General features: G+C 40.4%; 3 protein-coding genes and 1 long non-coding RNA gene across 5 annotated transcripts; 2 read left to right on the top strand and 2 right to left on the bottom strand.

Moving 5' to 3' along the window:
* Positions 1-71: 71 nt before the first annotated feature.
* On the bottom strand, positions 72-8,717 carry LOC309712513. The gene is made up of 3 exons (XR_014278311.1): positions 6,127-8,717; positions 4,538-4,693; positions 72-4,117 (listed from the first exon to the last, which is right to left on the bottom strand). It is a non-coding gene; the product is annotated as an uncharacterized lncRNA (long non-coding RNA).
* Positions 8,718-15,165: 6,448 nt separating this feature from the next.
* Positions 15,166-17,341, top strand: pgp (phosphoglycolate phosphatase). Its single transcript, XM_082543088.1, has 2 exons — positions 15,166-16,010; positions 16,309-17,341. Exons 1-2 carry the CDS (start codon positions 15,416-15,418, stop codon positions 16,632-16,634), a joined length of 921 nt encoding a protein of 306 aa, XP_082399214.1. The 5' UTR covers positions 15,166-15,415; the 3' UTR covers positions 16,635-17,341.
* Positions 17,342-18,510: 1,169 nt separating this feature from the next.
* On the top strand, positions 18,511-22,936 carry bricd5 (BRICHOS domain containing 5). The gene is made up of 7 exons (XM_082544541.1): positions 18,511-18,576; positions 18,711-19,330; positions 19,533-19,670; positions 19,748-19,897; positions 19,990-20,097; positions 21,274-21,424; positions 22,544-22,936. Exons 2-7 carry the CDS (start codon positions 19,277-19,279, stop codon positions 22,636-22,638), a joined length of 696 nt encoding a protein of 231 aa, XP_082400667.1. The 5' UTR covers positions 18,511-18,576; positions 18,711-19,276; the 3' UTR covers positions 22,639-22,936.
* Positions 22,937-23,031: 95 nt separating this feature from the next.
* mlst8 (MTOR associated protein, LST8 homolog) lies at positions 23,032-26,544 on the bottom strand. 2 transcript variants are annotated; one of them, XM_082544540.1, is made up of 9 exons: positions 26,441-26,544; positions 26,115-26,262; positions 25,116-25,167; positions 24,863-25,025; positions 24,708-24,783; positions 24,452-24,604; positions 24,211-24,335; positions 23,963-24,126; positions 23,032-23,638 (listed from the first exon to the last, which is right to left on the bottom strand). In XM_082544540.1, exons 2-9 carry the CDS (start codon positions 26,241-26,243, stop codon positions 23,520-23,522), a joined length of 981 nt encoding a protein of 326 aa, XP_082400666.1. In that variant the 5' UTR covers positions 26,244-26,262; positions 26,441-26,544; the 3' UTR covers positions 23,032-23,519. The 2 variants fall into 2 exon arrangements, with proteins under 2 accessions (XP_082400666.1, XP_082400665.1); XM_082544539.1 differs by having other exon boundaries at positions 26,358-26,533.
* Positions 26,545-26,697: the final 153 nt, after the last annotated feature.

The raw sequence follows: 26,697 nt of genomic DNA, 5'->3' as shown, positions 1-26,697 counted from the left end.
CATATATAAAGGGTCTAAACTCTTTCTCACTGGTGTGTTAGCTTTAAAATCTTATTTACTTTCAACTGTAAAACTCCAGATGATAGTAGATTTTCCAAAGCGAGAAACAAAATGGCGGACAGTGCAGCCGATTTTTCCTTTCCAGGGGGCGGAGCTTGAGGATAAAACGCGACTAACATGTGAGTGAGCGCTTTGTTTAGACCCCAAAATGGCGGATCGGGCCAAAATCCTTTCCACGCCCACCCCCGTGACATCACACTCCAAAGCCCTATGACATCATATAGATCAAAGGCATGTGATCCATTCAAAAGGTATAAATAGGGGTGAGAACTGCAAACTTTTAGTCAGTTTATTCGCAGCACTCGTGTTCGCAGCATTCAAACATAAACCTGAGAAACATTTTGAAACAGTTGGATCATTTACACAGTTGTTTTACTAAGATTCCAACATGTCTCAGAGAAAACACAGCAAAAAACAACAAGCTTACACTGGCCCTCTGCTCGAGGGTCCATCCATCCAAAGGGCATTAGCTGAAAGTAGGCAGGAAAACCAAAATCTACACAACATGATTGAACAAATCCAGGCAGAGAAAATTCAGCTTGTAGAGAAGTGCAGACACATGGAGGCCCTAAATAACCAGTTGGAAGAAAGGCATAATGAATTTGTCAAGAACCAACGAGAAAAAGAAAATAATCGAAGGCAGCCCAATGTGGATAATATAAATGAGGGCTGGAAAATACTATTTAATCGAGCACAGGAGAAGATTTTAAACTTGATGACAGAAAACAAACACAACCGTGCTGAATTAAGACAAATGTCCCACCTGCTCGAAGAAAAAGAAGATATTAATCAGGAGCTCTGTGGGAAACTCGAAGACACTGAGTTTAAGAACCTGGAGATGGAAGCAAAACTTGATAAAGCCCAGGAAAAAAACAAAGAGTTGCTTCAAGAGAAGAAACAACAGGAAAGAAAGGAGAAAAAAATGGAATGTAAACTTCAGACCATGAAGAAACAAAACAAAGTCTTGCAAGTAAAGCTTAACGAAGCACTGCACAGAAATGCAGAAATGTTTCACGATGAAAGTCTCATAAACCAGCAAGACGAAGAAAATAAAAATACACAAAACCTGCCCGGTGTAGATATTGTAAATAAGGGCTGGGAAATAATCTTTATTGAAGATCCGCAGCATATTGCAAGCCTGATGACAACAAACAAGCAGAACTGCGACCAGTTAAGAAAAATGTCCTACCAGCTTCAACAAACAGAAGCTATTAATCAGGAGCTCTATGGGAATCTCAAAGACACTGAGAACAAGAATCTGCAGCTTCACCTAAAACTTGATGAAGCCCTGGAGAAAAACAAAGAGTTTCTTCAAGAGAAACAGCAACAGGAAAAAATGCAGAAAAAGACACAACTTATTCTCCAAGACTTAGAAAGGAAAAATCTACAGCTACACGCATGTTCTAATGAAATGAAGGAGAAAATCATGGAACTAGAAGGAGAAAGGGAAAAACTGATAAAACAACACTCAGGCGCGCAGCACATTTGCAATGAAATGCTAAGCAAGAACTCAGAGCTTGTGGAACTTTCTAACATCATAAAATACAAAATTGATGAAATCCTGAGAAAGAACACAGAGCTCGAGGGACAGAATAAGAACTTAAACTACAAATACAGTGAACTCCTAAAGAAGAGCACAGAGCTTGAGGAACTTCATAACAACTTAAAATACAAAAACAAGAAAATGCTCAAAGAAAACACAGAGCTCGAGGAAATTAATAACAACTTAAAATACAAAAAGAAGAAAATGCTCAAGGAAAACACAGAGCTCGAGGAAATTAATAACAACTTAAAATACAAAAAGAAGAAAATGCTCAAAGAAAACACAGAGCTCGAGGAAATTAATAACAACTTAAAATACAAAAAGAAGAAAATGCTCAAGGAAAACACAGAGCTCGAGGAAATTAATAACAACTTAAAATACAAAAAGAAGAAAATGCTCAAAGAAAACACAGAGCTCGAGGAAATTAATAACAACTTAAAATACAAAAAGAAGAAAATGCTCAAGGAAAACAAAGAGCTCGAGGAAATTAATAAGACTTTAAAGTGCAAAAACAATGAAATGCTCAGGGAAAACAAAGAGCTTGAGAAACTTAATAACAACTTAAAGTGCAAAAAAAAATGAAATTCTCAGGAAAAACAGAACTTAATAACAACTTGATGTCCATACCAAGTGCTTCTGACCACTCCAACTGCCTGCAAAATTATTATTTAAAATTATTTGGACAGTTTAAGTGTATTAGTTGACATCAAAGTGACTCTTTAAATTGGCTAACAACAAACGATTCAAACAAGCTAATTTATTTCACATCCAATGAGTCACTTTAAAAATCCCACGACCGGTCGAGGCAGATGGCCGTCCCTCACTGAGCCTGGTTCTGCCGGAGGTTTCTTGCTTTTAAAAGAAAGTTTTTCCTCCCCACTGTCGCCGAGTGCTTGCTCAGGGAATTGTCAGATTATTGGGGTTTTATTTATTTTTTGTCAACTAATACACAACTCGGGGCTCGCAAAATCTCTAGCCCGACGTCCCGGAGCTAGCGATATCTCCGGTCGGGCGACCAAAATCTATCTCAGCCCCGGCGATTTTGCGAGCCCTGCGATCTTATTGGGCATTCCAAATTGATTTTTTTTTTATTCATTAATAAAGTCCTACAAAGATTATATTGTGAATATTGCATGTTTTCATTGTCACACAAATGTGTACATTTTCAGCCTAGACTGAAAACAAACTAATCAGTGGGATAAACATAAAAAAATTATTGTAATCGGTTGCACGAAATTAAGTTATGTTTGGTTAACCTTAGTTTTTATGTTATACCTGCACACATTTTTCTGGTAACATGAACATGACTTTGTTATGTTGTTGTTATGTTTTTCATTCCGGTCAAATATTTATAGAAACCACTTGTTTATCAGACATGAACTTTTTGTGTTAATTGTATTGGACTACTATGTGGTATAGTGACAAGATTATTTTATGGTAAGCTTATTTTATTTTATAACAAATTTCTAATATATAATATATAATCTAATATATAATTGAGTGTTCAATAAATAAAACTAAATTAAGGCTGATCTTACTGTATGTACTGTACACTTTCTCTTCAATCAAAGAAATAAGCAAAACATTTTTGAACAATGACCTGTATCTTTGAAAATACTACACAGTTGTAACAATGGACTTTCAATTCAGGCTTCCAAAATATACATGAGTCATATTTGTACAATGCATCTCTTGAAAAACATTCCACAACATTCCTCAAAGTTATCTGCTGTAACCTGAATTCAACATTGTGGGGCCTTATGACATCGCGCTTATGTAAAAAATAGTTTTTTAAATGTAAGAGCCATAAGGTAATATGGCAACAGGGGTGTAATTATTAAAATGACACAAAGAAGAGACTTAAAATAACATTATAACCCACAGGCACAAAACCAAGAGACCTAAACTGATTAGTATTGGCTTGATTAGTATTGGCTTGCTTCTATCACTAAACATCACAATCACTATACTAGACGATGCAATCTGTTTGTAGCGGTGCACCTTGGGAAAAAAATTGCAAACTGGTGAAATTGGTGCAAGGCACCATTTCCATTGAGAAAAATGGACATTCAAAGTTTGAATTTTTTTTTTAAACGAGCCATGGCTTGAAAAGTGAAAACTTTACCAGTGCTGGCTTAAAAGAAAGGATGGCACATATTCGAAGAGGTAAACATGTTGTTCCCACATCATAACTGGAAAACTGTTCAATCGTACAGTCTGGTCCTGAGAACCTGGGCCTTCTTTGAAAGGCTGTTCCTTTTGAGCTCCATAACCAGTTTCTATAATACCTCGAAGGTATACTTTTCCAGTGGGTAGGTGAGGTTCAAAGTGTACATTAGTCCAAACAGCATTGCAGCTGCTAGGGTATAGTTATCCAAATCCTGCCAGACTCTCTGACCTTCAAGGATTATCCCGATGTCCTCAGGGGATAATCCTGCCATCTCTTGACTTTATGATGTAAATTCCCATGGTTGTTTCCTTATTAGATCGTTGGATAATGGCTTCATCTGTGGCCTAGAAAATGCAGAATTCCGAAATTTAATTAAACAGAACACTAGTCAAAGAACATTATACCAAATCTTATTTTAATCTGTGTCACTATTCCAAAAAATGTTAACATTAACACATTAGGTGAACAAAAATGGATTCATTACAGCAACTGATTTGAGTCCTCAGAATGCTTAAAAAGGTAATGCATGAAGTGAAATCTCCATGCAAAGAAGCAGAATACTGTCAGAGCATAGAGAGGTGTTCAACTATGAACTCCACACACAGTTCTAATGCAGGTAAAACAAAAAACAAAAAACGCACCCATGGTAAATTGTGAAAATCCCAGGTGATTTTCAACATACTCCTGGCATAGAGTGACAAGCAGCATTTTGTTAAAATTATTATTTTCCCTAAAGTGTATACACAAATTAATTTTTTTCTTACCTGGGCCATGGGCTCCAGAATGTTCTGAAGTCTTCTTCCTATTTGTCCTCCTCGCCTTTTGAAGACCTTTATTAGTTTGTCAGATAGCACATCTATCTGCGAGAGTAATCTGGACTGCAGTGGCATGGTGGTAATGCGCTTAAACTCTGCATTTATCTAAAAAGAGAAGTTGTCACATAAAAATGCTGTCAAAATGTCAAATCTCACAAGGTTACATCCACACAAAGTTGTTATTTTTTGTCATATTACTATTTATTAGCTATGGGTCCCATGTTGCTGAGCAGTTCCATAGTTGCCCTTACTTCCATACCACCCAAAGCCTGTTTGCAACCACAGCAGTTGCCTCCTTCTGGCCATTTTGCAGTTCTGCCAAATGACCCAGAAACTACATCTATTATTGTCATATACACATCGAGGTCTTTCATTAATACTTAGTTAAATTAGTTAATTTGACCTTTCCAGAAAATTTACCTTACAGAATGTGAGATAACATATGCAAATCTTCACTAGTAAATAAAATAATGTTATTAAAACCTTAACTGTAACACCTCTACGTAACAGCGCTAGAGAATTGCTCTGAAGCAACACCAATCTGCCCTTCAGCAGGGATAAGCACCATATACCTTTACAGAAAAAATAAATTTAACATATTTATATTGTCATTATTTTTATCTCTTTAAGCCCTCCTCTCAGTCTCTCTATAAATCAGTTAAAATAATTTGTTTTTGTGTGTACAGTACATTACATTCACTGCCCCAGAACATGAAATAAAGCCCCACGTCATGCACTTCCTCTCCTAATGAGTACTGCATAGGTGTCATGCCCTAAATAGACCCACTTTAGACCCACTTACTGTTTTGTTATTTTGATATGACTGGTTTTAAAAAACTGAACATCCTTCTAAAACAAGTGAAAGGCGTGAGACTTAATTATGTTTAGACCAAAAATATAAATGATTCATGTTGGATATATTTACTGTATTTTTACTAATTTAACAACCTCATCATTGCATTAGTCGCTTTATGCTATAGCATTACGCTTACATTAGCTTGAAGCTCAAGGTCGTCATTTTATTTAATTTCTTTTTCTGGGCTTACAAACAGGACACACAACATTTAGATAACCGTTACACTGAATCTTGGGTCTGTGTTGAGTCTTCCAGCTGCTGACTACAGAAGCTAGACTGACCTTTCAGCATGTTTATAGCGGCTGTGGCTATGTGCTGGTAATGTTACCGTGTGTGAGCAGTCACATTGGCAGCAGACATGTTTCAACAAACTAGTCATATCCCGGCCCTACATTAGCTTGTTTAATGGTTAAGACACAGCAGGTACCACCACTTACTACAGACACCGATGCAAGTTTGTAATAGTCTGTTAATTTAGACTGAAAGAATATACAAACAATATTAACTCACATTATATATGTTAATTACTAATTTGCTTATCGCATAATTTCGGTTACCATTTGCTAACTGGAGCCTAACATTGGCCTTTCATGGTTTTTGATAAACAGCCCAGTAAAAGTCCACATATATAAAGGGTCTACACTCTTTCTCACTGGTGTGTTAGCTTTAAAATCTTATTTACCTTCAACTGTAAAACTCCAGATGATAGTAGATTTTCCAAAGCGAGAAACAAAATGGCGGACAGTGCAGCCGATTTTTCCTTTCCAGGGGGCGGAGCTTGAGGAGAAAACACGACTAACATGTGAGTGAGCGCTTTGTTTAGACCCCCAAAATGGCGGATCGGGCCAAAATCCTTTCCACGCCCACCCCCGTGACATCACACTCCAAAGCCCTATGACATCATATAGCGTGCATGCAGATCAAAGGCATGTGATCCATTCGAAAGGTATAAATAGGGGTGAGAACTGCAAACTTTTAGTCAGTTTATTCGCAGCACTCGTGTTCGCAGCATTCAAACATAAACCTGAGAAACATTTTGAAACAGTTGGATCATTTACACAGTTGTTTTACTAAGATTCCAACATGTCTCAGAGAAAACACAGCAAAAAACAACAAGCTTACGCTGGCCCTCTGCTCGAGGGTCCATCCATCCAAAGGGCATTAGCTGAAAGTAGGCAGGAAAACCAAAATCTACACAACATGATTGAACAAATCCAGGCAGAGAAAATTCAGCTTGTAGAGAAGTGCAGACACATGGAGGCCCTAAATAACCAGTTGGAAGAAAGGCATAATGAATTTGTCAAGAACCAACGAGAAAAAGAAAATAATCGAAGGCAGCCCAATGTGGATAATATAAATGAGGGCTGGAAAATACTATTTAATCGAGCACAGGAGAAGATTTTAAACTTGATGACAGAAAACAAACACAACCGTGCTGAATTAAGACAAATGTCCCACCTGCTCGAAGAAAAAGAAGATATTAATCAGGAGCTCTGTGGGAAACTCGAAGACACTGAGTTTAAGAACCTGGAGATGGAAGCAAAACTTGATAAAGCCCAGGAAAAAAACAAAGAGTTGCTTCAAGAGAAGAAACAACAGGAAAGAAAGGAGAAAAAAATGGAATGTAAACTTCAGACCATGAAGAAACAAAACAAAGTCTTGCAAGTAAAGCTTAATGAAGCACTGCACAGAAATGCAGAAATGTTTCACGATGAAAGTCTCATAAACCAGCAAGACGAAGAAAATAAAAATACACAAAACCTGCCCAGTGTAGATATTGTAAATAAGGGCTGGGAAATAATCTTTATTGAAGATCCGCAGCATATTGCAAGCCTGATGACAACAAACAAGCAGAACTGCGACCAGTTAAGAAAAATGTCCTACCAGCTTCAACAAACAGAAGCTATTAATCAGGAGCTCTATGGGAATCTCAAAGACACTGAGAACAAGAATCTGCAGCTTCACCTAAAACTTGATGAAGCCCTGGAGAAAAACAAAGAGTTTCTTCAAGAGAAACAGCAACAGGAAAAAATGCAGAAAAAGACACAAGTTATTCTCCAAGACTTAGAAAGGAAAAATCTACAGCTACACGCATGTTCTAATGAAATGAAGGAGAAAATCATGGAACTAGAAGGAGAAAGGGAAAAACTGATAAAACAACACTCAGGCGCGCAGCACATTTGCAATGAAATGCTAAGCAAGAACTCAGAGCTTGTGGAACTTTCTAACATCATAAAATACAAAATTGATGAAATCCTGAGAAAGAACACAGAGCTCGAGGGACAGAATAAGAACTTAAACTACAAATACAGTGAAATCCTAAAGAAGAGCACAGAGCTTGAGGAACTTCATAACAACTTAAAATACAAAAACAAGAAAATGCTCAAGGAAAACACAGAGCTCGAGGAAATTAATAACAACTTAAAATACAAAAAGAAGAAAATGCTCAAGGAAAACACAGAGCTCGAGGAAATTAATAACAACTTAAAATACAAAAAGAAGAAAATGCTCAAGGAAAACACAGAGCTCGAGGAAATTAATAACAACTTAAAATACAAAAAGAAGAAAATGCTCAAGGAAAACACAGAGCTCGAGGAAATTAATAACAACTTAAAATACAAAAAGAAGAAAATGCTCAAGGAAAACACAGAGCTCGAGGAAATTAATAACAACTTAAAATACAAAAAGAAGAAAATGCTCAAGGAAAACAAAGAGCTCGAGGAAATTAATAAGACTTTAAAGTGCAAAAACAATGAAATGCTCAGGGAAAACAAAGAGCTTGAGAAACTTAATAACAACTTAAAGTGCAAAAAAAATGAAATTCTCAGGAAAAACAGAACTTAATAACAACTTGATGTCCATACCAAGTGCTTCTGACCACTCCAACTGCCTGCAAAATTATTATTTAAAATTATTTGGACAGTTTAAGTGTATTAGTTGACATCAAAGTGACTCTTTAAATTGGCTAACAACAAACGATTCAAACAAGCTAATTTATTTCACATCCAATGAGTCACTTTAAAAATCCCACGACCGGTCGAGGCAGATGGCCGTCCCTCACTGAGCCTGGTTCTGCCGGAGGTTTCTTGCTTTTAAAAGAAAGTTTTTCCTCCCCACTGTCGCCGAGTGCTTGCTCAGGGAATTGTCAGATTATTGGGGTTTTATTTATTTTTTGTCAACTAATACACAACTCGGGGCTCGCAAAATCTCTAGCCCGACGTCCCGGAGCTAGCGATATCTCCGGTCGGGCGACCAAAATCTATCTCAGCCCCGGCGATTTTGCAAGCCCTGCGATCTTATTGGGCATTCCAAATTGATTTTTTTTTTATTCATTAATAAAGTCCTACAAAGATTATATTGTGAATATTGCATGTTTTCATTGTCACACAAATGTGTACATTTTCAGCCTACACTGAACATGTGTGTTTGTCTTCTATTCAAAATCAAACATTTTAGTAGCAACTACTGTATTAAAATATGGCAGAGGTTTTACTCTGATTACACAAACTTTATGTAGGAGTAGGTTATTTGTAAATTTGACCTCTGACCTCACAGAGACACAGGATGACAGGATATGTGATATTAGAATCCACATATATTGGTATATAATCTCCTAAATGTTGCCAATGGCAGTAAGGAACATAGCTCTAAATAACATTATCATCTTTTTGACCCTCACTATCCGGTCGTTCAGTCTGACGTCACTAGCCGTGTCTGGACCTAAACTCCGCTGCAGGTCCATATATCAAGCGATCACTATGGCATTACTGAGAGTTGAAAAACTGTCTAAAGTCTTTCATCTTTAATAAAATGATCAGCGTTCTGCTCTACCAGGTGTAACAATTGAGTTTGGCATCCAGGCATCCATGAAAACCGAATTTATGACATTTAACGGAGTTAGCAGGGAGTTAGCTCGCTAGCTTCTATCTAAATACAATATAGCATGTCCTGACTGCGGGGTTTTGGAAACAAATTAAAACGTACAGCTCTGTTATCACTTCCAACATAAATGAAGACAGAAAACATTAGCTTGAAGCTCAAGGTCGTCATTTTATTTCATTTCTTTTTCTGGGCTTACAAACAGGACACACAACATTTAGATAACCATTACACTGAATCTTGGGTCTGTGTTGAGTCTTCCAGCTGCTGACTACAGAAGCTAGATTGACCTTTCAGCATGTTTATAGCGGCTGTGGCTATGTGCTGGTAATGTTACCGTGTGTGAGCAGTCACATTGGCAGCAGACATGTTTCAACAAACTAGTCATATCCCGGCCCTACATTAGCTTGTTTAATAGTTAAGACACTGCAGGTACCACTGTAACCAATACGTCTACTCACCAAAGAATGAGTGAAGCAATATGGATAACAGCAGAGGACGATTTATTTAGGGTCTGATGGCAATTTACCATCGGTGTCCAGCACTTTAAAGGATTGATGGACTGGAGCACACCTGTCCTTAACATACCCTCTTAAACATCAGCTTGACACTGATATATCAAAGGAAACTTAACTGACTTTAAGTGCAAATGTTTCAACCTGAACAACTTAAAACTTCTCTGGGATACAATGTAAACAAAGACAAGAAGAAGAAAATATTTCCATCAATAGTCACTTCTCCTAACCAGGAGACAAGTGAATATATTATGTAAAGAGTCCTTTTTCTCAGTCCTGGGGTTGTAACACCACAACCTCCTCAGTCCGTAATCAGAGAGTGTCTATTTGACAATAACCAAAATGTCTTTGGATAGTCTTTGTGAATGCAAACAAAAAAAAAACAAACAAGGGTATTAGCTGGCCAGCAAAATAAAGAGAGTGTATGGCACTGAGTGCGGGCGTGTGTGTGAGTACTTCGGTCCAAATAATCAAAAATCTCTAGCCCGACGTCCCGGAGCTAGCGATATCTCCGGTCGGGCGACCAAAATCTATCTCAGCCCCGCCCGTCGGGTTATCATATAGCCCGACGGGCGATTTTGCGAGCCCTGCGATCTTATTGGGCATTCCAAATTGATTTTTTTTTTTATTCATTAATAAAGTCCTAAAAAGATTATATTGTGAATATTGCATGTTTTCATTGTCACACAAATGTGTACATTTTCAGCCTACACTGAAAACAAACTAATCAGTGGGATAAACATAAAAAAATTATTGTAATCGGTTGCACGAAATTAAGTTATGTTTGGTTAACCTTAGTTTTTATGTTATACCTGCACACATTTTTCTGGTAACATGAACATGACTTTGTTTGTACATTTTCAGCCTACACTGAACATGTGTGTTTGTCTTCTATTCAAAATCAAACATTTTAGTAGCAACTACTGTATTAAAATATGGCAGAGGTTTTACTCTGATTACACAAACTTTATGTAGGAGTAGGTTATTTGTAAATTGGACCTCTGACCTCACAGAGACACAGGATGACAGGATATGTGATATTAGAATCCACATATATTGGTATATAATCTCCTAAATGTTGCCAATGGCAGTAAGGAACATAGCTCTAAATAACATTATCATCTTTTTGACCCTCACTATCCGGTCGTTCAGTCTGACGTCACTAGCCGTGTCTGGACCTAAACTCCGCTGCAGGTCCATATATCAAGCGATCACTATGGCATTACTGAGAGTTGAAAAACTGTCTGTAATGGGGACCAGGGGTTCCATTACCTGGTTGGTATTGTTAATAATAAATTGTTGGATTGGGAATTTAAAATGGGGTAATAAAGAAAACACATTAGTTCTTATGGAGTCTTTTATTAGGTTATTTGACATACAATTAAATTGACAGCTTGTAACAGAAAAGAGACAGTGGGACTGGCCATTAGTGATGGGACGTTCTGTATCGAGGCTTCGGAGCGTGTGTCGAGTAATGGAGGGGGCGTTTCCGCGAAGCGCGTATCGAGGCTTGCTTCATTTATGGGAGGAGCTGAAAATGATGACGTCCGAAGCCTCGCTGCCCGGCTGTACCACGTGACTGGTTCATGAAGTGGTTCGAACTTTGCCACGAGATATGACAGCGATATAAACCCCTCAGACTTCATTCAAAAATGTGGGTGTTTGATGGAGAGTTGCGGTTAGTGAGAGTTTGGAGACAGTTTGGAGGTTTATGAGAGTGAGGAGAGAAAGTCAGGAGAGAATGGAGCCAGCTAAGAAGAGGAGGATGTCCTCCCCTGTGTGGGAACATTTTGATCTTATTCCTCCCAACAAGGTATGTAAATTTCTACAGAAGATGTATTTTCATAATACTGATGGTGCAATACAATTTATGTTGAGCTGTCTTGACTTTTGTACAAGGTGAAGTGTTTGCTATGTGCCAGGGAGCTGGGATATAACAACAACACCTCATCCATGCTTAGGCACTACAGAGCTTTGCATGAGAATAAGGGGAACACCGATTGTGGAGCAAGACCAGGTGAGCCATCAAATGCAATGATAATATAGCATGCAGTAATGTTACTAAATGATATAACAATATTATACAACTGTTATAAGTTACGTGTGTGATATTTATATTTGTGCTTTATCTTTATTGTCTTTCCTCAGGAGAACAATCTCAAATAGATGAAGACCTGGTTAGCATGGTGATTGAGGACTCCCAGCCATTTAGCATTGTGGAGGACAAAGGATTCAAAAGATTTGTTAAATCATTAAATCCTAGCTATGTTCTCCCCACTAAAAAGGTCATAAAAGCAGTGAAAATGTAGTTTTTATAGAATAAAATGTGAACGGGCAGGACTGAGGCTGTAGCTGTCCATACCTCAACGTTACAAAAGCACAACTACTGTCCACACCCCAACCACACCTCACCTCACAGTAAATGATCATTTCCATTTCAAGCATTTCCAAATAATCATTTCCCATACTGCCACTATAAATATACACAGTATACTGCCATCACTACAATATACATGTTTTACACACTCCTTTTGTTGTTGACATTTACAGGCTGTGTGCAAAATGCCACACTCTTCAAATTCATGCCAGCTATTATTTTTACGTCCAGTAGGTGTCCTGCTAGAGCAAATGAAGCTTCATGAAGCTTCGCGTTGGGGTGAACCAATTGGATGAAAAGCTTCAGTGCTTCATGGGGCTTCATCTGCCCATCACTACTGGCCATCCTACCTGTGTCGGAGAAGAGCCAAAGTTAGAGCTGCTTGCAGTTAATCATTTATCAATAACCTAAACATATGTGAAATGAGAACTTGTAAAGGTACTCACCTGTCCTGGTTGCTTCTTGCAGGATGTGGAGCAAAAGAGTGAAAGCGGCTCAATCACCTGTTTAAGAGCTCTTGGAACAGACCAGTGTGCCGGGTTAGGGAGTGTGGTTAAAGAGGGTTTTAATTTAGATAGAAATGGGTGAAGCTTATGTTATTGGTTTGTTTATAGTATGTGTTGGAAATATGTATATGTTTGTGATGTGCTTTAATGTTATTGTACGTGTGTTTGTGTGGAGGGTTATGTGTTCATTTTGATTAGTTAACCCCCATACTTGGGCTATTCCAGATGCTCACCTGAAAAGGTAGAGTATAAAAGGAAGCCATTTTGTTTAGTTGTAGTCAGTGTTTGTGCTGTTATCATGCGCCTTCTTTAATAAAGTGCCAATCCATCGATGTCTTTTACTCCAGTCTCGCGTCATATTATTGGACAGAACCTATGACCGCCGGCCAAAACTGACACTGTCTAAAGTCTTTCATCTTTAATAAAATGATCAGCGTTCTGCTCTACCAGGTGTAACAATTGAGTTTGGCATCCAGGCATCCATGAAAACGGAATTTATGACATTTAACGGAGTTAGAAGTTAGCAGGGAGTTAGCTCGCTAGCTTCTATCTAAATACAATATAGCATGTCCTGACTGCGGGGTTTTGGAAACAAATTAAAATGTACAGCTCTGCTATCACTTCCAGCATAAATGAAGACAGAAAACTAAACAGCAATGACGTTTGTAGGGTTACTGAAGTTGGGCTAGCTGGTATATAATGATGTGTTACGTGACTGCTAGCGACACAGCTATGTTAGCATAATATAAACAAGCTACCTTTTTTTCCACTCGATAAAAGTTAACGTGAGTGTTCTCGGTGGTCATGAACAAATGTAATCGCATGGCAGGATGCTGTAAAAGAACCAAACTTCAGCCAGGAGAACAACTGAGATAATCCATCCACAATACGGGGTTAGTCATTCATATACTGCTGCATGGGCTGGGCTGTAGTTACATCCTAAGGTTTTAAAAACTGAGCTTAAATAAATGATTAGCGGTAATAAAAGCCGAGGGAGGTCAACAGTGATCACTGACTGTTTTAGGAGCTTTTTGAGATCAAATAGAAGAAAATACATAACATTAAACATGTTAACAACACAAAAGCCATATTAAACGCAGACTACTTTAGACCCAGATCAGGATTCGTCGCGTCATCACTGAACAACCGGATAGTCTGTATGACAAGTCAGAACAAAAGGTCGGAGGTCAAATGTGGCATCAAATCCTAATGCGGTACATTCTTATGTTGACAATATACACCACACTTGTAAGAAAGTTATAAGTTAAATTATAAGGCTTTTTATAAGGTCTTTCTCTATGAAAGCAGTTAAGATCATTATGCAAATACATAGCCTCAGTATATTGGGGTCTGGAATAAAACTAGAATGAATTAAAAATGTGTAATTAATTATTTAAAAATAGAAATACAGAGCATTTTAAACTAAGTCAATGTATATTTTAATTACTTATTTATATATCTAGTGAACTATTTCCTGACATATTCAGTTATTTTGCTACTCATCAGCAGCAGTGCTGTGCATCTTGCAAATTTCGTTATCGAGTAAATTAAGAGCAGTATTGCAGATACCGATACTTTTAACCTATAAAGGGAGCTTATGTAGGGGAGAGCAGTGTGTTATTATTTATGAGCTGAATCATCGTACATTTGCCAAGTTTGGAACACATTTTCATGAACACCAACATAACAATGTTGTAAGTTTAACAACCCACAGTAATATACTAGTTAACACAGTTTTCTTGTGTATTGATACTGTGGATTTTTAGAGACCTGAAATGTAAATGTGCTGTCTTTAAAGGAGTTTGGGTCAGCTTCTGTTGTGTAAGTTTGTTATAGGCTATAAAGACTTGGAATGAAAATATTTTTTAATAAAAAACAAGATTCAATTAAATTATCAACAAAAATTGAATGGACTCTTTGGTGGCTGAAACTCACCGCGCGTGATCACTTGTAATGTAAAGACAGACATGTGACCATTCTGTATCTGCAGGTGAATCAGTGAAGCTACATAAACATTTACATTAGCATAGCTTTCCAGCCATCATGGAAAACCCGGTAAGAACACAGTGGGGGGGTCGCTTGACATTCTAACTTTAAACCGAGGATTTTAAAAGTGTTTGGTGTAGGTTAAAGCAGTGCACCAGTAGGCTACATGTTTGACATCCACCACACAACTTTCACTGAATCACAACAACTGTGGATCGTCATTGATCGTCAGCATCCAGTGTTTTGATTTTTTTTCTTAAACTTTATTAAACCACGATACAAAGTAACATAGCAATTAAAAAAAATCAGAAGGTGGGTTAGAAAACAAATGTGTTTGCTGATTAAGTTATTCACACCATCATAAAGCACCTGTTCTTCTCATTAAAAAAGAAAAAGAAAAAATATTTTATTACTTTAATTTTATCAAAGCGGAAGTTTGACCGGACTTCTTAGTGTGTGGCTCCTGTCACTTTAAGCCGGTGCGGAAGTAGTCGTTGCATTGATGCAACACTCGGCGGTCAGAACGTCAGCCTGCTTCTCCGGAGCTCCTCACACAGCACACCAAAACCGGTTGTTTTGACCGGTTATTAACGGTTAACATTTACAACTCGCCTCTTTGACTCCTGACATAGCGCTACTACTTTACTTGAGTAAGTAAGCTTCCCGTTTTTACATTTCTTCACGCTCCGTTCACCGCAGTCTTCCCCGATGTCTGTGTCAAAATGCACCCGGCTGAGTGGAGCTCTGGTGAAGCAGCTACTGGACTCTGTGGACAGCATCCTGTTCGACTGCGACGGCGTCATCTGGCGGGGGGACCAGGCCATTCCCGGAGCGCCTCAAGTCATAAACCTTCTCAAGGAAAAGGGCAAGAGGGTGTTTTTCGTCACTAACAACAGCACCAAGTCCAGGAAAATGTACGCCGATAAAATGACCGCACTCGGCTTCGACGTGACGGAAGATGAAGTGTTCGGGACCGCGTACTGCTGCGCTATGTACCTGAAAACGGTCTGCGAGCTGGAGGGCAAAGTGTACCTGATAGGAAGCAACGCGATGAGGCAGGAGCTGGAGGCGGTGGGGATCCAGCAGACCGGGGTGGGACCCGACCACATCTGCGGAAAGCCGATTGACTGGGCCAACGTGACCTTGGACCCCGAGGTGAAGGCGGTGGTGGTCGGTTTCGATGAGCATTTCAGTTACATGAAATTGAACCGAGCCATGCAGTATCTGACCCAGCAGGGCTGTCTGTTTGTGGGGACCAACAGGGACACCAGGCTGCCCCTGGAAGGAGGCAAGGCCGTCGCAGGTAAACAGTTACTCTGCACTTTGTTCCATTTAACGCATTTTTAAAACCTTTTATTTGCTTTTATTTAGGCCAGATAATCCACAGAACTGTTTTCAGGGTGATGTCAGCACAAGGGATTTATTGTTCAGCCGTGTTTAACCCTAAACAGATGTTAGAACACCTGAATAGAGGCTTTTAAGTGTATTGGCAACAATTTATTTTCAATTTTTGACTTTCCTGTCAATCTGAACAGACCTGTTCTGTTGGATTAAAGAGTAAACTGTCACCTCACCTACTGACTGTCACTCTTAACCCTCAGGTACCGGCTGTCTGCTTCAGGCCGTTGAGACGGCAGCCCAGCGTGAGGCCCGGACTGTTGGGAAGCCCAACCACTTCATGTTCGACTGTGTGGCCTCCCAGTTTGGTGTGAAAGCCGACCGTTGCCTGATGGTCGGCGACCGTCTGGACACTGACATCTTGCTGGGCTCCAACTGCGGCCTGAAGACCCTTCTAACCCTCACGGGGGTCAGCACTGTGGCAGATGCCGAAGCCCATCAGAAAAGTGGCTGCCCAGAGAGGCAGGGGATGGTGCCGGATTACTATGTGGAGAGCATCGCGGACCTCCTTCCAGCTCTGCAGGGATGAGACTGAGAAACCTGCACAACACTCAGGATCCAGTGTTTTTTGTTTTGTTTTTTTCTTTTAAAAAGGGAATTTTTTTGTTTTGTGTTGTTTTCTGCTGCTTCAGCACTGTAACAGCACTTACCTGCTTGGACAGGAGACTAAAGCTATATATATCTATATTTTATTTTATCTGCTAAACCTAATTTTAATATGTTTTAAGTGATTATTAACAGCGTGAGAACAATAATCCTCAGTATTTTTTCAATGTATTTAAGCGTTGAGTTACGCTGCAAAAATGAGTGTGTTCCTTTTCTTTTTTTAAAAAGAAGATGTCAGTGAACTATAAAGGCCCTCACCAGATATGCAATGTAACCTCTTGAGCAACTACAAGTCAAACTTTGGAAGAGAGGTGAGCACACATGAAGTGTCAACAGTTTAGTAATAAGGTTTACATCATTGTTCCAACGGACAAAAGCAGACTGAAAGGCGCTGAACTTGAGCTTTGTTTGTTCTGTATTCTAAGACCTCAACACAATGTTCCGATATCTGCATTTAGATTCAAGGGATTGTGCAAGAGTAATATTTGGATCCGTCATGTTATTTATTACTTCATAAAACAATCACATTAACATTTTAAAAAAATGTCTGACTTTCCTTAAGGATAAGTATCATATACAAAAAACACATGTTAAACTCAAAAATAAACTATTTTTACATGATCTACCATACCCTCTGCCTGGTTCATGTTTCTTGTTTTTCAACACATTCACTGATTTCCTGATTATTACTTTTAAAGTTGTTGAAACTTCTTATTTTTGGGTGGTTTTAATTTTCATGTAGAAGATACTACAGCAAAATTCATCAGCTTGATAGACTATTGACCAGGACATGTCCTTCAGTGTTCATAGTAAACACGAATTGTTTTCATGCATTTGCACAACATCTCTAAAATGCATGCACAGGGACTAGAAAGAGAGCATATTTCTCCTATCACTGGCTTGAATAATCAGGCCTTATCTTTTGTTGAAGACTTCATAGTACTGTATCACCCCAGTAGAGCACTTCACTCAGACTGGTAGCCTACTTGTGGCTATTTAGAGATAGAATAGGAGGCAGAGCCTCCAACTTCCCGTTTGGGCTCGTGAGATAGACACCCACTCTGCTTTTAAGATTAGACTTAAAACCTTTTTTGATAAAGCTTATAGTTGGGGCTGGATAAGGTGACCCTGAACCCTCCTTTAATTATGCTGCAGTGGTCTAGGCTGCTGGGGGCTCCCATGATGCACTGAGCGTTTCTTTTTCACTCACAATGTGTTTATAAATCTTTATTTCACCATTAGTTATTATTAATCTCTGGCTCTCTTTTGCAGTGTGTCAAACTCACAGTGTGTCAACAAAGAACACGTTTTACATGCTGTTTTTAATCTAGGCCTGAACATCAAGTCCATTTATTCTGGCCACTTGTGTGTTCTTTTTTTATTCACTTACGATTTGAATCCTGTTACTGGTTAACATATAAATACAGAAAAATATTTTTTATCATCTTTCTGCACATAGGTTTTCTGTTGTTTTTAACACTGATAATGCCTTTCCCCTTCCCTGGACAGCCATGTAAATTCAATTGTGCATTCTTTTAATGATCACTGTTTTAAATAAGGTAGCTCCTTTTAAAACCAGAAATGCCCCCTCTGCTAAATCCTTACCCTGGATGAGTAACAGTATTAATAATTGATAGCATTCAACAGTGGAACGTTTGGACCAGGCAGACGGTGCGGTAGATGCCTTGATTATTATAATTTACTGCCTTGGCTGACAGCTGGTGTCATTAGTCACAATCTCTGTTCAGTGAGGATTGTGCACAGCTGATATAGATAGACTCCTTTACTCCTGAACCTAACTCCTGTGGATGCTGTTCATACCTTTGAAAAGAAACTCAAGAACCACCTGTGATGGCATGCCTTTAGTTAGTTGTATCTGTTTGTATCTGTTTGTAGCATTTTAGTTGTTGTATCTTATTCTGTAAATCACTTTGTGACCTTGCTTCCTGTAAAGCTCTATATAAACAAACCTTACATACTTACTTCCTCGTTGCTTTAGGTTTAGAGCTTCTCTCAAAGTCCTCAGTCACCTTGAGCTGTCATCGGCTGGATGCAGCACCAGCGGCAGCATATCACCCCTCACCTGACGAGAGAGGCTTCCCAGCCCGTGCCTGCCTTACCTCTTTGTCCATTGTTTGGACTGTTGGGGAGAAGCCAGTTCCTCTCGTGTAAGTGTATGTTGGAGCAAGGGGGAAAAGGAGTGGGGGGACAGGGGCAATAAAGAGATGGATCATGTTAAAGAGGCGTATTAAGCCACATTAGAGAAGACATAAAAAAAAAAATGAAGGTAATTTCTGGAAGGCAAAACTTGGAAATTGAGTTTGGCGAGGTTAGGAAGTTTTGGGTGAAGCGTGACTTTTTTTCCCCGGTTTTTGGGGGGAGGGAATCTGTGAGACCTGAGGAGGGGATGAGGGGAGGGGGAGGTGTGAGGTTTGTGAGGACAAAGAAAAGAGAAGCCGCTCAGGTGTGCCGAGTCTCAGTCCAGTGCTGGTCATGACCACCGCTCCATGCCGGTAGCTACGAGAAGGGAGCAGACCGAGTGAGGAGCCGCCAAGGGACACAGCGATGGTGAGGTGCTGGAAGCGTTCAGAAAACTGCCTGGAGGAAGAAGAGTGCACGGTAAGCGCGTTACAGACAAGATGGAAGATTTGAAATAGCTGGGATATGTTGGTTACTTACAGACCCCACTTTTGTTGTATTACAAGTTTACAAGTTTATTGCTGGGTGGGTTCCTGTTCTGCCACAGCCTGGGATTTAAATACCCCAAATAACCATCCAATAGGTTTTTTTTAAAGCCTGTTGCTGGTTCATGTGTTCTCAGGATGGGGGCCCTGAGGAGTCCCCTTTGTTCCACTTCCCGCACAAGGCATTCTGGGTCAGCCTCTCAGCCTGCCTGCTCCTGGCCATCCTCGCCCTGGGTTTGACGGGGCACTTCGGGAGGTCTCAGCCTCACACTCAGGTATGACACACACCTTCCCTTATCATGCCCTGGTTTACATTTTCCAACTTCTGATTTACAAATCTCTGTTTTTTCAGCCTTTGCAGACTGTGAGGTTCACTGTTTCAGATCAGACTGGCGCACTTATCAACCAGTCAGCAGTTGTTGACCAGCAGAATGACTTGGTGACCTTCTCTGTGACCTCGTCGCTGAATCAGACGTCCACTGTGCTCTTTGATATAAAACATGTATGTCCAGATGACTTGAATTACTCTGAATAATTAGAAAAAAGGGGGAACATCTGCGAGTTATGATGGGTAAATGTGTTTCTGTGTTTCAGAGTCTGATCTGCTACAAGCCCGTCAGCCAGGAGAGCTGCTTCCTGAGAAAGATGGAGCAGTCAGACTACAAGAATGTGAACTCCGTCCTCCACGAGTCGGCACGCAAGGTAGCGGGCAGGGGATATGTTACATAGTATGGTCTTCCCCACTGCATTACTGCATTACGAGAGACATCAAAGTGCACCAGGCATATTAAGAAAAAGTTGCCCTTTTAGCTCTGCCAGGTGTTTCTAAGGTAGCAGCCGCACTAATGTGTGAACTGGCATTTCAGTGCACTGCACCACTGAGCCAGGACTTGGTGGTTTTGCATGACTTTGTTGGGTACGCCGCACAAAGAGAGAGGTGAAGTGTACAGCGCCTTGAAGAGCCTCATAGTCTGTCTCTGTTACTCCGATGGCTGAATTCCTCAGCACATCTGATCCCTTCAGCCCCCTCGGCGTGCCCGAGGATATTCTTACAGGAGGTTACGGCAGCGAGCCCGAGCCCTGGCCTGGGCACAATGGCCGCTCTGTGTGAGGGCTTTTCAACTTTTAAGGCGCTTCTTTTTGGATTAAAATACAGGTTGATGCATTAAAGGGCCAGCGTGTATCTGCTTGTTGACAAATGCCTGGATCTTGAACACTGACATCCAGTCTTTAAAAAGTTTTCATCTGTGTCATTATCTGATTCTTAATTATGAATTGACAATATGATCAGGTGAATGGTGCTGGCCCTGGCTGAATGGAGACCTTGAGATGAGTTGTGGGACCTTGGAGGTAAACTGAGAGGGACTTCTTATCATCTTTTTACACAATACCCAAGTTCCTCGTCTCAGAAGCTGCTTTTCTGTGATCCTGTCTCATGGTGTCACATATCTCATACAGGCTCTGTGTATTCAAACGTAGCTGCTGTAGCCATTTAATCTATGACATTGGGGCTAGCAGACGTGGCTTGTTTGTGCTGAGGCACAATGGTCTTATTGGTTCTTTTTAACAGAAAAGGAAAACTGGTTGCTGTGTGAGCTACTCGAGCACAACAGGACTTTAAGCGGTTTGTTATCAGAGCCAATCAGAGTTGTAAGAGGCGCAATTACGCACAGTGTTTGGGGTGAATGCGAGCACAAATTCAAAGTTGGCCTCATCAGTGCAGATATCAGGCTAATAGGAGCTCAAGTTTCCATCTTTTTTTCTCGCTTTTTCTCCTTTATGAGTTTAATATGATTCCTCACAGTAATTAAAATACTTTCCGCTGAAAATAAGAACTCTTTGTTGTGGATATTGATACTGCGGTGCTGTCCTCGGCAGAGCCAGTTCCAGCTGTCTGGGAATGAGACCCAGAGGCAGATGGAGTTCCTGGGAGTCCTGGCAGCCAGTCAGGTGAATGTGTCCTCGCTGGAGGAGCCTCTCCAGGCCCTGTGTCAGGACAGGTCGGTCCACTGGACCAGGAGGACCGAGGGTGAGGGGGCTGCTTTGGCTCAAACGTCAAATGTTGAGTTAAAAAAGGTTTACAATTATTCTGATAAGGTTTAGAAAACAAAGTTAAACTAGTGAAAAAACAAAGCTGATATATTTTGAATTTTACCTGTTGTCAACAAATCCTCATGTTTTCACTGTGTGACATCTTTTTGCATTATTAGAGGTGGGATATCAATAGTATCAGTATCAATACATCCAAATATCAATAGTATCGATACCAGCTTTAGTATCGGTACTGGATTGATACTTTGTTTCTATCCTATCCTCTATCCTCTCAGTATGTAGCTCACTGAATTGTGGTGAGAAAAGTATTTTTTGGGGATATGAAAGAATATACCTCAAACATGCACCATGAAAAATGTCTGAACCGGTTTGTGTTGACTGTCACACACAGCAACAACAGAAGGTGACCTAAAGTGCTTTAGGAACAGGTACATTTCAAAATACATGACCACGCTCTGGATTTTTGATGAAATGTGTCTTTATTTGGAACAAATAAAAACTGGTTTCACAAGCGCTTCAGATTCGGCTTAAAAAGCAATTTCTGATGCTGTTTGACAAAGCTGCACCAAAGAGCACCGCGGCGTCTTCTACTCTGATGATGATCCCCTTAAATATTCAGAAAACAGTGGAATTTTCTATAACCACCCCAGAACTGTTCCCTACTAGTTTCATAGACTCATTTATGAATCGATTCTTTTTTCCAGACACCTGAGTCACAAATTGGGAGAACAGAACAGAAATTATGCTGAAGTTTTCACACAAGGGCTCATTTGTCAGGGTCACCGGAGCCTGCGCGCAGAGAGGTTTTTCAATTAGCCCTGCGGCCGCTCCTCAACGCTGCAGCGTGTCAGGCTGAAACCTGATTCGTGGCCTAATGTGACCTTTCCACGGGGTGAAAGTCTTTTTATGTACTTTACTGTGTGCTCCCTCAACAGCATGTACGTGAGCCCATTCTGAACACCAAACTAAATCTGGCTGCTTTTAAACCATGAATGATTCATGCAAATGACTGCATTTCTAAATGATTTGTTTTCAAGTGACACTTGAATCTAAATTTGTATTTTTTAATGAGTCACATGACCTCTCATTTTCTCAGGCCCAGGCAAACAGAGGTTGGTCTACTTCTGCATCGACATCTGCTTCCCCAGCAACATCTGCGTGTCTGTGTGCTTCTACTACCTTCCAGAGTGACTCTGCATTCTCTCTCGATCCTCCCGGCAAAAGATCAGGGAAACAAAGTTGTCCTTTTTTTTTTTTTTTTTTTTGGCTCCCTCTTCAAGAACAAAAGCGAGCTTTGACTGTTTCCTTTGTGCCATACAGCCACCAGTAAACCATTTTCTTCCTTCCGAGAAAGAATTGAGCTGGAGACGGGCTGTCATAGTTATCGCCAAATCCCCATCATCACTCTCTTCATGTATAATACCCTCTCTGGTGGCACGCTTCAGAGATTAAAGAAGAAAGAACCCCCGCTCCCCCTTTTTTGTTGTAAATGCCTCTAACTGTATGTCCTGTAACGGACTGCTGTGTGTAACCGTTCCTGTTACAACGTGACTGTTTTGTTCTGAGAATAAAAGACACAACCTGTTGGGTATAAAGACATTTCTGTACACCATTTATTCAGCAGTCCTCCTCCACATGACGAAGAACAGAACAGCTATTCAAATAAATCATACATAGCACATGTAAGAGATTAAACAAGTCTGCTGCACACACAAAGCACCTGCGATTAATGTGGTCTTTTTTACAATAAATACAGCGCTCTGTAAAAACAGAGTTTTGCAATTTGAATTAAAAAAAAAACCCCCAAACTATTATGTCTGCCTCGTCATTGACAGATTTCTTTCTGTACGTCTGTGGAAACAAAATAGGTCCATTAAAACAGATTTTAGCTTTACAGATTTTTATTTTGGCTGTGTCGCTCGGCATATGTGCCAGAGATGGCCACTGTGCCCGCTTCCCCGAGTCGATTGTTGTACTGGCGCTGACATACGCGACATGAGTGGCATCCTCATAAGAGTCTTTAGTTCCTGTCTGACAACCTATTATCTCTTCCTTCTGCTTCCTCCTCCTTCTCAGCCGAGCACGCTGTCATTAAAGGCCAGACACACCACGGCCTTCTGGTGGCCGCTGTATTCCCTTTTGATCTCACCAGTTTCCACGCACCACAGGCGAGCCAGGTTGTCTGAGGAGGCTGTGGAGTGAGTGAAAAAGTAGAATTAAAACAAAGCAATGTCTAGCCTTACATGAAAGTGTCTAAAAGTTTAAAAAAAAAATCATAATCTGAGAACAAACTTACAGCCATGTTTAAACCATTTTAAACCCCTTTTACATAATTCCAGATGTAATGGCAGGGGTTAGTATGACAAATGAGGACAAAATCAGAAATGAGACGTCCTTTTTATCTTAAAAACAGCCACATTTCAAATCTGCAGCCCTCAGATAGACTGCAATGTTTTACTTTAACAACTCTTATTCAGTTTAGAGATCTGGTGTTGCTGTGTGCTGCTGTATGGACCTGTAACAATATACTGCGAGTCTCCGGAGAAGGCGCAGTCCCACATCCAGCCTCTGGATGTTTCTCCCGGATTATTGCTCTTGATGCTGAGCTCCGTCATCAGTGAGAAATTGGACGTCCTCCAGATCTTACACGTCTGGTCTGCCGAGCAGGTGGCCAGCAGCCTGGAAGCGACGACGAATGCAAAATGTCAAGTCGTATTTTCGGTGGGGAAATGAGGGGTAAATGGGAGAAAAAGGTTCACTCACGTGGAATCGGGGCTGAACTTGCAGCGGAGGGAATAGCGTTTGTGTGCAGGGATCTTGGTCTTGGGAATGAGCTGAGTCACTTCATCCCCGATGCCTCCAGCGAGGTTCCACACATAACAGTTTCCCTGTAAAAGACAGCCGGGGGACGGACGGACAAGGTTTTCATTAATATAACATGCTATAAAAGAGTGAATGTATTATCCTGCGCCACATGTTCTGCAGATTCTTTTAGGCAACTGACCGAGCTGTTGACTGCTGCCATGTAACTCGCATCTGGGTCAATGTGAACTGAATTGATTGAGACCTCCGGCTCTGGAATCAGCTGCTCATTATGGTCTGTCTTCAGATCCCAGATATGGATCACTCCACTCTGGTCTCCAACTATCAACTCTGCCTAAAAAAACATAATGAAATCTTCGGCATTAAGTGCAAATGGGCCAGATAGTAACCAAGAGTACAGCCTCACCTGATTCATCTGTGTGTACTGAGTGTCTCACCTGGTTAGGATGCAAGCACACGCAGTTGATTGGAGCGTTTACTTGGAAGATCCTCTGACACTGCAGATTTCTTGACCTACAAGGTAGAGCAGGGATCAGAGTTTAGTTTGCTGATCATTAAATAAACAAAGACCAGTGAGCTTGTCCTTCAGTACCTCAGATCCCATATGCGAGCCATGCAGTCCTCTCCTCCTGTGTACATCCAGCGTCCATCTTCGTGGAAGCCCACAGATGTGATGTTCTTGCTAACTCCATCGTAATTGATGACCGGGTTGGGGTTGTTGGAGTTCAAGTCGTACATGCGGATATGCTGATAACCTTGAAAGCACAATGCAAACATTACTATGAAGCAAAGTAACATTAAGGTGAGAAATGAGAAAAAGGATTGTGGGGAAAATTGTAACCAACCTGCAGCTGCAATCATACTTCTGTCAGGTGTGACCTCGAGGGAATTTACTTGCTGAGAGTAAATGTTAAGGAAGTGGACAATGTAGGTTGCTGCAATAATATTTTACAGCTCATCAAATTTAAAGGTCAGGGTACTACTGTCAGGTGAACAGATGACATCAGAACGGAGTCTCTGTGGACTATGATGTTCACAGACAAGGTTGTGATCTGTAGTTAAATAAGTGGAAGAGTGTCTGGAGAGAGGAAGAATGAAAGTCAGCAGAAGCAAGACAGAATACATGTGTGAATGAGAGAGAGACAGCCATAACAGTGAAGGTAGCTGAGTTTGGATACCTGAAGTCAACCAACTAAAGTAAAAGACAGTCCACAAGAGATGACAAAGAGTGAGCAGGCAGGCTGGAGAATGTGGGGATGAGTGTCAGAAGGTGGCAAGAGTGAAAGTGAAGGTTTATAAGATGGTAGTGAGACCTGCTATGATGTGTGGTTTAGTGATGGTGACACTGACAAAAAGACATGAGACAGAGCTGGATGTGGCAGAAATGAAGATTTCAAGATTCATTCGGAGTAAAGACAGCGGTTTGGAGACAGGTTAGAGGCAAGGCTGAAATGGTTTGGACATATGCAGAAGAGAGATAGTGTAAAGGAGACCTGTGTAGTGTGAATATGGAGCTGCCAGGCAGGAGGAAAACAAGAAGACCACAGAAGAGATTCTTGGACATGCAGAGGGTTGGTGTGACAAAACAGGAGGCCAGGGACAATGTGAGATGAAGGCAATTAACCCACTGTGGCAAACCCTAAAGGGTTTATAGAAGATCTATAAACACAGAACTAAAACAAAAGCACTTTTTGCGTTCACGTGGATTTTTGTGAGAAGCTATAGATAACATCTGATTAACTTTGAACTTAAAACCTGAGATTTATAAATGGTCATAACCTATAATTATTCAAATATGACAGTACACATTCTGCGTAAGCCTCCATATATCAGGGTAAGGATACTGAGTCCTGGTGCTGGACCGTCCTGGTGCAGATCCCGCTGTGGGCCTGCCAGAAGCGGACAGTGTGGTCGTATCCAGCCGTGGCCAGAATGACCGGGTCGCTACCCACCGTCCCCTGATTCACATTCATGACGAACTCCTGGCGGATACTGCAGGGAAATTCAATTTGCAACAATTAAAGTAAAATACAAAACACAGCTAAAGCACAAAAAACGGTTAAACTGTTAACGTATCATAAGCTAACCTTAGCAAAAGAGGCTAGCCAAACTTATAAGCTGTGCAATAAACAATAAACGCTTCTAGTATGAAACCATTAGATCCCTTAACTGTAACAACACAGCAATAAAATTAAAAGGACAAATTTCTTTAGTTCCCTTTGTTGTTGTTAGTGTTGAAGTCAACCAAGAAGTACGTCTCTTTAACTCGTCCCTTAGAAACATAATAGTGTTTCAAGAGTTCCGGTTTAATCACTAGATCAGTATTGCCCTCTGCTGGTGTGTCCACGAGGAATAGACATGCTGCAATTAAATACAATGATTTTCAAAGAAGTGTACACCAATAATTCATAATATTAATTATGACTA

The sequence above is a fragment of the Aulonocara stuartgranti genome (assembly GCF_965226115.1).
Source record: "Aulonocara stuartgranti genome assembly, chromosome: 8".
NCBI classification, from domain to species: Eukaryota; Metazoa; Chordata; class Actinopteri; order Cichliformes; family Cichlidae; genus Aulonocara; species Aulonocara stuartgranti.
This window is presented reverse-complemented; position numbering and strand designations above follow the sequence as displayed.